General features: G+C 50.5%; 1 protein-coding gene across 2 annotated transcripts in view; it reads left to right on the top strand.

Moving 5' to 3' along the window:
• Window positions 1–11,425, top strand: part of OSBP2 (oxysterol binding protein 2) — a 237,443-nt gene that overhangs the window by 192,535 nt on the left and 33,483 nt on the right. For both annotated transcript variants that reach the window (XM_006869254.1, XM_006869255.1), the window contains one exon: window positions 5,227–5,483. In XM_006869254.1, the coding sequence (XP_006869316.1) occupies window positions 5,227–5,483 (257 nt within the window). The remainder of the gene's footprint in view (window positions 1–5,226; window positions 5,484–11,425) is intronic.

The following is an 11,425-nucleotide window of genomic DNA, read 5'->3' on the forward strand; positions in this document are numbered from 1 at the left end:
CATTTTGCTATGTCTGCTAGGTGGCTAAAGTCTGATCCTCAGAGCCTATGGTTTGGACAGTCAGCAACGCTTGGGCCCACAGGGACTTGAACTCCTGACAGGGTCTGCACAGTCTGCATCTGATGGCACTTTTAACATAGTTCAACCTGTCCTCTCAGGTGACACTTGCAGAACTGTAATGCGTGTAAATGGCATGTGTGTGAGCGTGCTTGGCACCAGCCTCCGGGTTGCCGAGGTCACTCTGTCCATGCATGGGGACTCTCTGCCTCAAGGCATGTTTATGTTTGTCTGGTGCCGGCATCTGTAGATTGGATTCTCTGTAATCAAGGCAGAGCTGAACAAACCTCCAGGATCCTAAACAAGACTCGGCAAACGTGCTATCACCGAGTGTGGCGGGGTTAACCATGCAGAGGCAAAGGGCTGCTTTTTGCCAGTCTGCGTTTGCCTCTCCAGGGGCCTTGTAGGTTTTGGACACCCACCCACTGCCATCAAGTCTGCTCTTCTAAAGACTGGCAGTCTCATCTTTCTCCCTCAGAGCAACTGGTGGGTTTGAACCGCCGTCCTTGAGGTTAGCAGGTAGATGCAAACATATCTGTTACACTCCCAGCTTAAAGTCCAGAGCGCTCAGAGTGGAATATGCCGTCTGCTACAGTGTTTGGAGTCCCAGGGAGGAGTGGCTGTTCAGGGAAAGAGACCACTGACTGGAATGTTGACAAAGTCCCTCCCTAACCTGTAGACTTAGAAGGATAGGGAAGGCCAGCAGTGCGGGTCACCTTAACTGTGCTGCTGGCTTGGGGCTCGTCTTGTGGTGACTTAAGTATGACCCGGTCCACTGCCAGATAGCTGGGCAGGGCCAACCCAGGGTGAGGGAGGAAGCACAGGCAGGACACGTGTCCTCCCCACTCAGACGGCATTCCTTGGCCCTCTGCCTGACTGCCTGGTGTTGCCCTGGGTGGCTGTTTGGGTTCCTGTGTGTCTCTTCCTTGGTCTCCCCAGAGCCCTACCAGGCTTGCTGCTGGGCTCCCAGAAATGAACAAGGTAGTAATCTGGTCCTCAAAGAAGCCACATTCATTTTGAACATTTGTAGCCACAAATGTTACTCACTCTGGCCAGGCCCCAGGGAGGGAACTCAGGACTCAGGGGTGGCTCTGACATCAGAGTAACCCCAGGTTGAGCTGAGCAGTAGAGGGAGAAAAGAAACACTTGCATGGTGCATGCTCTGCCATAGAAGTGACACTAAGAGTGGAGGGGTCCCTGAGGGGCACCCGGGCAGGCCAGAGAGGCAAGACAGAGAGATAGCATGAGATCATCGTACTGTGCAGGCCGAGCTAGGCAGGGGGAATCCCTCCTTCTTGGCACCCAGAGGTGGCTTTCTCACCTGCCCCTCCTTGCTCCTCCCCCTGGGGCCCTGCTCCTGCAGCCCCTATGCCTCTCCCTTGCTTACTGTCCCAACTCCATCCCTGTCAACACCCATATCTCAGCATAACCTCCCCCAGTACCTGTCCCAGTCCAACATAGGGAGCAAGCAGGTGAGCACTGGCCAGCATCAGGTCTCCACTATTATTCCGGGACCCCTTCTCAACTGGGAGACCCAGGGGAGGGGGCAGGTGAGTCTGCTCTCACTCATGTCCAGGGAGGATCTCACTGGTCATCCTGAGCCTTGAGCCCAGGAACCTGTGGGCAGTTGAGTGTAGAGGCAGACTCCCTGGAGAAGCAAGTAGCCTCTGACTTCTCTGTCACCACCATGTCATCCCCTGTGTCCTTACCCCCAAAACAGCTTTTTGGTTTCTTGGTTTCAAAAAGCTGCCCCCTGACAGGGCTTTCCTGCTGGGAAACTTGTTCTGTTTTCCTCTAAAGATGAAAAAAGCTGCCCACTTGGCTCCCTGAGCTGACCGTCACCATGGTAACCACTCCTTCTCAGGAGCCTCCTGATGGAAACAGGGGTTCCAGCCCTGGTGCTGGTGCCCACCTGGCCCCTCAGCCAGTCTAAGGGCTGTGAAAGGCTTTGGGGAGAGCCCTTGGTAGGGAAGTAAATGCCTGGGGATCCCCTCTGGCTTCAACCCCTTTGCCAGGGAAGTGATGGAGAAGGTTGTGGTCCCCGCGGCCGAGACAAGGGGGCTGGGTGGTCTACAGCTGTCCAGTGCAAACATCTGCTCTCTCCTCTTTGTGGGAGACTGACAATAAGGAAGGAATGAGATGATGTAGCCCTGAAGGGAGAGGGCAAGGCGGGATGCTCCCACCAGACCTATAAAGGGGGAAACCTGGGGCAGGATGTGAGTTGGGGTGCTCCTAACTCAAGTCCCTGGCTCCTAGCCCCATGATGAGGATGCAGAGAGCACCCCTCCTACAAGTTTAGCTGCCGCTAGCATCTATGATACTACCATCTCTGACCAGCAGCAGCTGCCTCTTCAGAAGGCCTGGGTGCAGGTCACCCCCCGCCTCCCAGCATTTCTAGGGTGCAAGGCCCAGCCAGGACCATGGGAGTGAGGAGTAACTGCCCTCCGGCGGCTCAGAAGAGGCCTTAGGTGGGCAGGAAGGCACTGTGGGACCAGAGGAAAGAGAGACAGGCATGCCATGGGGCAGTGAGGGAGTGTAGTGTGGATGAAAAGATTCTCTCCAGGCAGAGAGCACCTCTGTTCCTCTGACAGACCTGAGGCATCTCTGTCCAGCATAAATTCCACTGTAGCCTAAAGCACCTCACAGCATGGACATGGTCCTACTGTTAGCAGCCAATTCCGAGTATCTGATCAAAGGTGGCAGCCCACCCCACCCCCTGGATGGCTCTGATAGCAGGAACACAGAACCCCAACTGTCCTCTGCTCCCCTCCCAGGAAATTCAGGGGCATGTTGGGATCATCAGCCCAAGGAGGGGCTCCAGGTCCTCAGCAAATGCAGCTCAGACCTGCCCAAGGTCTAGGTCACTTCTCTGAGCAAGGCAGTCAGGCTAGTGGTCTCCTGCCTCTGATCTTGACTCTTTCTTCCCTGTGGCCCTATTTCTTCTCTGTGGCCCATGATCATGATCCAACTTGTCTGTGTTCTTGAGGGTAGTCCCAGGGCTGGTCTGCCTTCTGAGTTCTGCTCAGCTGTCAAGAATGTGGGCACTCTGGCTACCAGGCACCATCCTTGTATTGGCCAAAGATGGTTGTAAGGAGGAGGAAGGAGAGGATGGTGGAACTGGGTCAATGCCTTGGGTACCATCTGCAGCACCACTAATAGCACCTCTTCCATGGCCTGTCCCAAGACCTGGCCTCTCAGTCCCAACAGTCTGTGCTCCATGGTCCCCAGGGCTCCTTCCAGGTACTCTTTGCTGAGACTTGGCTCTATAGTTTTAACAGGCATTTGAGGCTATCCCCAGGTGCTGGGGGCGGGGAGGGGGCTTCTCTGTGATCCAAGCCCCAGACAGGTGGCTTTGACAGGTCCTGAAATGTCTTTTGTTGTTGTTAAATGCCGTTGAGTCATTTCCAACTCTTAACTACCCTCTATAGGGTTTCTGAAGAGCAGCTTATGGATTTGAACCATTAACCTTGTGGTTAGCAGTTCGGTGTTTATCCTACAGCACAATACCAGAACTGTAGCTACTATTATGTTTATGGGGACCCTAGGTGGAGCAAATGGTTACACACTCATCTACTTGTCAAACCCATCCAGAGGTGTCTCAGATGAAAGAATCTGGTGGTCTGCTCCAGAAAGGTCACAGTCTAGAAAACCTTGTAGAACTTAGTTCTGCTCTTGCGCACATGGAGCCACCATGACTCGGCACTGACTCCCCGGCAACTCACAATAATTCTTAATATTACTAGGTTTGTGCAGTTTCTGTTGGATCTTACTTGGTGGATAGATAGTTCCATGTCCTTGCTCTGCTGTTGCAGCGTCAACTATTCTTCAATTCCTCTGGGATTCTCATTGTCACTGCATTCTGTTTTTGGTGGGAAGGGGAAGCAGAGAAGATGCACGGGGTCAGAAAAGCCCGACGCCCTATTCCTAAGTGAACGGCCAGCGCTGTGGACTCCTCAGTCAGGGAAGGCAATGAGCCGGGGAGATTGGTGATCTCAGGATCAGAAAGCACGAGCCATGAGTGGCATCACTTCTTTTTTCTAATCTGACAAAGGCCACGGTACCAGACCCAAACCAAACCTACTGCCATCAGGTCAACTCTGACTCATAGCGACCCCATAGGACTGCTTCTTGAGGTCTCTGACTTGTGGGTCTTTACGGGACGTTGTCGGCAGTTTCATCTTTCGAACCATTGCCCTTGTTCTTAGCAGCTCAGCACCACCAGGCTCCTGGAATGCCACAGTAAATAGCTGTTATTTGCATCCCTGATACTTGAGTTTCATGTTATGATGTGATTGGGTCCTGGTGAAACCCCTTTGTTCAGTTTCCTGTGCGTGTGTGTGTGTGTGTGTGTGTATGTGTGGCAAGGGTGGGATCATAGGAGGTGGGTCGGGGCTATAGACAGAGGGGTGACAGGGGTGTAGGGACTGAGTGTATCCTTCCCATGAGCAGCCATGACCAGTCCTTCATGTCCCTGGGGCTGGCTAGGGCCACTGTCATCCAGGCCACAGAGGGAGGAGGGAGTCCCGCCCCAGCCATGCCAGACCTCTGCCCTCTGGCCTCCAGTCTGTCTGTCTGCCACCAGCCTCATCCTCCTAGTCAGCAGAAGCCTGTCCCATGCACCTCTCTGCTCAGGTGCCCTCACCTGAGGGGCAGAAGGACGGGTCCCACCAGCTTAGGTGACAGGATGTGTGCTTGACCTGACTGTACGTGCTCCCTCGGCCATCACCCCACATGAACAGGCCTGGCACTCAGAGAGGGTGCTCCAGAGTTGGTCTGAGAACCCAACTCCACCTTTGACAGAGTTGGGATCTAAGCTGTCTGGCAGCCACCATGAGACTCAGTCTGTGTGAAGCAGGAGGCCCAGTGCTGGGTCACACAGGGCTGTAGTACCCCACCCCCAGCAGTTGCCCAAGCACCCTCAGGTGTCCCCCTACCTGGATGCCAAACTGCCATCAATCTCAAAGCCTCTAAGTGTAGAGGAGTTTCTGAAATGCCTGGTTTCAGAAATAATGGACTCTGTGTGGTTCTGATCCTGTCATTCAGGCAGGGCCCCCACTTAGGTTCCCTCCCAGGGACTCAGGGCAGCCCCCCTGGTGCTGGAATCTGGGGGCTGTGCCTGGATTTTCCTGAGGAAGGTGGCTGCCGCATGTCACTGTACTATCTCCACAGATGACTCCGGGGACGACGACGACGAAGCTACCTCCCCATCAGACAAGAGTGAGCTGCACCACACCATTAAGAACCTCTCCTTGAAGTTAGACGACCTGAGCACCTGCAATGACCTCATCGCCAAGCACGGCGCTGCCCTCCAGCGCTCTCTGAACGAGCTGGACAGCCTCAAAATTCCGTCCGAGAGCAGCGAGAAGGTGAAAGTAGTGAACGAGCGGGCCACACTTTTCCGCATCACGTCAAATGCTATGATCAACGTAAGTGCCCCCCAAGATCTACTCCCCACAGAAAAGTAGCCTCCTGTAATCTGTAGGAGTCTGTGTACCTCAACATGGTCCATGTGGGGATGGCTGCCCTAAGAAAGGGCACAGCGGACAAACCTCAGCTGGATTGCTAACTGCAGGAATCCAGTTCCCAAAGTGCGAGGATGGGTCCAGTCCTCACCTCCCCATCCTCATCATCAGCCACTCATGGGCTCACTCATTAGAAAGACGCCTTCCTTAGGGCTGTCAAATTGGCAGGCTCCAACTGCCCCTATAGGGTCGTTAATTCTGGTATGACTCACAGAATTTATGGGAAACATACTATACTTATTGCAGGTTTATTACAATGAAAACGATATTAAAGAAGAGGCACATAGGGAGGGGTCACAGCAGGGAGCTTCCATGTCCTAAGGATGGACATGCCACCCTCTCCAGTGCATGGTCACCAACCAGAAAGCCCCATTAGAGCCTCGGGGCTCAGTGCTTTCATAGGCCTCACCACGTGACCATGATCATTGGCATCAGGCCTCCTGGTGGCCCCTCTTGGTCTGGTCACCCCCCAGCCTTAGCCTCAGGTGTTGGTACAATTTGAAAGAAAGATAACAAAAACCAAAATTGCTTTCTGCAAGGTGATTCCACACCTCACAATGGCTGGGGATTTGTGACTGAGTAACCAGGCTCCATTTCGATGGCTTCAGTCCACTTCCCAAAGCCACTCTCCATGTGCTCTGTCTGCTCTTTCAGTCATTGCTGGACAAGGACAGTCTTTTCTGTTGTCTGGTGGGAAGTGTGGTTGAGTGTGGAATCTGGGTAAGGCTTGCTGTGGCCTGTGCTGGGTGAGGAAGGCCAGGGTCCATGTTGAGCAGTCAGTCTGGCCAAGCGGTAAACTCACCACCTCTCTGGAAACAGTGGAGCTTCCAGAATCCACTGGAGGCTTGCTTGGTTTACAGCCTGGGACTACTCGTTTCTTCTGTCAGCACCCGCGGCAGACTCAGCTCTGAGGCTTTTCTAGCTAAGCAGGGGATAAGCCCCCTGTGGGGAGTATACCTAGAGAAGGAGCAGCAACAGTTATTATGGGCCAATGTGGAATAGCTGACCAGAGCTGGCCAGGTCAGCTGCAAGCTGGAGCCCACTACAGGCCAAGACCTGCCCATCCCTGCTTCCCCAGGCCTCACTGCTGGATGTCCACCTCTGCCCCCACCTGCTTCCCTGCCCTCACATCAGGCCTGGGGCTGCCTGGAGCGAGAGGAAGCCTCCAGAATTCCCACACTAGGTGGCTGGTGGAGTCCCAGCAGGACAAGGAGACATGGTGTGTTAACTTGTATGGTGGGATTCCCATGTTTCCTCTCTCCAGGACTATGAGACATACACAGAAAAAGACGTGAATGTGCCCAATATAGGTATGCAGTTGTTGGTTGTTAGTTGTCGTAGAATCAGCTCCACTTCAAGATGACCTCTGCACCCCAGACTAGCACACCACCTGATTCCGCACCATTTGTATGATTGTTGGTGTGCTCAAGGCCATTGTTGCGGTCCCTGGGTGTTGTGAGAACCTTTGGACCTAGGGGCCTCATTTTAATCACTGTATTGGGCCATATTTTCTCATGATCCGGAGGGTTTCCATGTCTAATTTTCGATCACCAGTTCTCTCTTCTTAATCTAGCTTAGTCTGGGAACTCTGCTGTAACCTATCCACCATGCAGACCCTGTTGGTACCAGAAATTTCCATGTCATAGCTTCCAGCATCAAAGTTACCACAGGCCACCACAGGACAAGTGATAGACAAGTGGTAGCAACAGCCCTCAATTAGTCAGATTTTCTTCTTCTTCAGATACAAACACGTGGTTTGGACTTGACTCTATTGGCTGAACATGGGTGTGGGAGGGGGTGTGCAGCCCCTTCTCTGAGTCTCCCTCTCTCTTCCACTCCCATCACACACTCCATCCCATCCTGCCTCCCACAGTCCAGTGAGACCTGACATTTGCAGGGCAGGGCTCTGGCTGCCAGCACAAAGAATCAAGATCATTTGCTTATTCAGTACTCATCCAGAGCTTTACCCTCCACATACCTGTGCCCTGGTGATGCGGGGTGAGAGGGCAGGCCCCTGCCCTCATGAACTTGGCCTTCAATGGGGAAAGTGAGCTAGATATAAAGGAATAGAAATGCCAAGTAGTGTCAAGTAGCAAGAAGGCTGGAGCGAGGTGGCTCTGTTGGCAAGCCTCTCCTAGAAGGTGGCAGTTTAGCTGACACCTATATGACCCACTCGCAAAACAGGACCCAGAAGCACCTGAGTGGGGCCACCCCAGGCACATTGGCTGACATGGGAGCCATTAGTCCCCATTGGGAGGTCCAAGGAGGCAGGGCCTACATGGACCAAAGTGCAGTGATGCCTGCAACACCCCCAGGACTGTCTCTCTCCCTCGTCTGGGCCCCAGTGAGGTGACCCCTGTTTGGGCCCTCAAGAAATGTGTCTCTCCAAACACACATCTTGCCACCTGCCACCCAGAGACACAGCAGGGGCTCTACAGGATCTGTGCCCATCTTTCCCAGTCCCTGAGACACCCAGGGGTGCACTCAGCCCCCCATATCATGGGTGCTGCCCTCATCCTGGGGCTGTGCTGACGTTTTTCTGTGTTCACCTGTTGGGCCCAGCGCCCTCCTCACAGCCCGTCAGCCTGGGTGTCTGGGTGCCTGTGTGTCTACCTGTGACACACACACTTTAAACATTTTCACAATTGATGTGCTCATGTTTCCCATGTATTTCCCAGAAGCCCCTGCTGCCCTGGCCTATAAATGTGATGCTGCCTGTCTTGAGTAAGCAATTTTGGCTTCTCCCAGGAAGTGAGATGATCTGCCGACTGTAGTCAAGTACAGCTTTATGAGGCATCAGAGGCTCATCTGTATTCACGAAGCCATAAAAAAGCCAACCAGCCAAATGCTTAATGAATTGTTTATGGTCACCCAAGTTCCCATGTTGACTACAATGTCTGTCTCCAGTTCAGCCATAAATGGAGAGTCTGACCTGGTGACAAGAGGGTGGCCCCCTGCCAGGCTCTGCCCCAACCTGTTTGGGTAAGCTTGGTACAAAAGCCTCTCCCAGATCCCCCACTGTAAAATGCCTGACAGTTCCTCCTCACCTGAAGACCCCAAGGCCGAGTCCTCACTGCATGCAGAGGGGCCTCTTGCCTGAGGGCCACAAGACACACATCCAACCCACCCACAGCCAGGATTCGGCACCTGCATCTGTTAGAGAATGAAGAGGTTGGACCTGGGAATTTGTAATGAACACAGGAAGCCCAGGTCTGCTAGTACAGCCAGCGGAAAGATGGGTTGCCACCTGAGGTGATGAGGGGAGATCCCCACAAGAGCTGCACCCCAAAAGCAAGACACAGAGGAAGGGGTCTTTTAGCTGAGATGTGGCCTCTGAATGCCCTGATGGGGTGCTGGAGACTCAGGGAAGGAAGGAAGTCCCCACCCTCAGAGGCACAACAGATTGTCAATTGCTCATATGCAAGTTCAGGGTGAAGCTAAAGAAAATTAAAACAAGTTCACAAGAGCCAAAATATGACCTTGAATATATTCCAACTGAATTTAGAGACCATCTCAAAAACAGACTTGATGCATTAGACACTAGTGACCAAAGACCAGAAGAGGTGTGGAATGACATCAAAAACATCACACGGGAAGGAAGCAAAAGGTCATTAAGACCATTAAGACCAAAAACAAAGTAGATGTCAGAAGCTTGCTCTAAAGCAGAAGGAAGAAATGAGATAAAAGGGCTGAACAGAAAATTTCAAAGGGCAGCTCGAGAAGACAAAATTGAGTATTAAAATGAAATGTGCAAAGACCTGGAGTTAAAAAACCAAAAGGAAAGAACATTGTGAAGCATTTCTCCAGCTAAACGAACTGAAGAAAAAAGTTCAACATTTAACTTGAAATATTGAAGGATTCTACAGGCAAAATATTGAATGATGCAGAAAGAATCAAAGGAAGATGGAATGAATATACAAAGTCACTGTTCCAAAAAGAAATGGTTGATGTTTTAACCATTTCAAGATATGACCAGAGCCAAGTGCACTGAAGGTTTTGACAAAGAACAAGCCTCCAGAAATTGATGGTATACAAATTGAAATCTTTCAACAAACTGATACAGTATTGGAAGCGCTCACAGTTACCTGGCCAACTGATTGGAAGAAATCCATACTTTTATCCATTCCAAAGAGAGGTGACCCAATGAAATGTGGAAATCATCGGACAGTATCAATAATATCACAAGCAAGTAAATTTTTGCTAAAGATAATTTTAAAAACAGTATATCGACAGGGAACTTCCAGAGATTCAAGCCAGATTTAGATGCGGACATGGAACAAGAGCTGTCATTGCTGAAGTAAGATGGCTTTTCATTGAAAGCAGAGAATGCCAGAAAGATGTTTACCTGTGCTTTATTGACTATGCAAAACCGTTTGACTGTGTGGATCATGACAAGTTATCAATAATGTTGAGAAGAACACTTGATTGTGCTTGTGGGGAACCTGCACATAGACCAAGAGGCAGTTCTAATAGAATAAGGGGACACAGAATGGTTTAAAACCAGGAAAGATGTGGACCAGGGTTGTATTCTTTTACCATATTTATTCATCCTGTATGCTGAGCAAATAATCCAAGAAGTTGTATTATATGAAGAAGAACGTAGCATCAGGATTAGAGGAAGACTCATTAACAACCTGAAATATGCAGATGATACAACTTCGCTTGCTGAAAGTGAAGAGGATTTTAAAATACTTACTGATGAAGATCAAAGACCACAGCCTTTAGGTTGCACCTTAATGTAAAGAAAACAAAAATCCTCACCACTGAACCAAAAAATAGTATCCATATAAATGGAGAAAAGATTGAAGTTATCAATGACTTCATTTTGCTTGGATCCACTATCAACACTCATGCATCCACCATCTACACTTACCAACACTCAAATAGCAGTCGAGAAATCAACTGACATATTACATTAGGCAAATCTGCGGCAAAAGATTTCTTTAAAGTGTTCAAAAGCACAGATGTAAGTTGAGGAGGTGCATCTGACCCAAGCCATGGTATATATTCAGTAGCCTCATATACAGGTGAAAGTTTGACAATGAATAAAAAAGATCATAGAAGAATTGATGCATTTGAGTTATGATGTTAGAGAAGAATATTAAAAGTACCATGGACTGCCAGAAGAACAAACAAATCTGTGTTGGAAGATGTGCAGCCAGAATGCTCCTTAGAGGGCAGGATGGTGAGACTCCATCTCTCATATTTCAGATGTATTAGCAGGAGGGACCAGTCCCTAGAGAAGAACATCTTGCTTGGTAAAGTAGAGGGTCATTGAAGAAGAAGAAGACTTCCAACAAGAAGGATTGGCAAAGTGGCAGCAGCCATGGGCTCAAGCAAAACAATAATTATGAGAATGGCTAAGGGTCAGGCAGTGTTTCATTCTGTTGTGCGTGGGTTCTCTATGAGTTGGAACCAACTTGATGACACCTAACAAAAACAAGCCCTGCCCCGACTGATGTTAGCCTTCTGCCGGGGAAACTTTGTGTAGCACCCACCTGAATTTGTGGAATCTGGGAATGGATACAGTTCAGCACCCTGATGAGTGGCTGTGTGTGCAGCTGATCACGCCTGGGCTAGGATCTGAGGGCACTGCCCTGGGAAACCACCCTTCTGAGAACCCTGAGCCAGCAGCAGCTTACTGCAGGGAGGGTCTGTCTCTTCTCCAAGGCAGCAGAGAGTCTGGGAGTTTTCAGCCTTCAGAGAAAAGTCAGAGGGACAATTTTTTAATTTTTTTTTTCAATTTAAGGCTTTTGTTGTGGACTGAGTGAAAGTTTACAGGGCACATCATCAGTTTCACATTCAACAATTCATATAACTTGTTTCATTACATTGATTATAATCCC

The sequence above is a fragment of the Chrysochloris asiatica genome, unplaced genomic scaffold, assembly GCF_000296735.1.
Source record: "Chrysochloris asiatica unplaced genomic scaffold, ChrAsi1.0 scaffold00128, whole genome shotgun sequence".
Classification (NCBI taxonomy): domain Eukaryota; kingdom Metazoa; phylum Chordata; class Mammalia; order Afrosoricida; family Chrysochloridae; genus Chrysochloris; species Chrysochloris asiatica.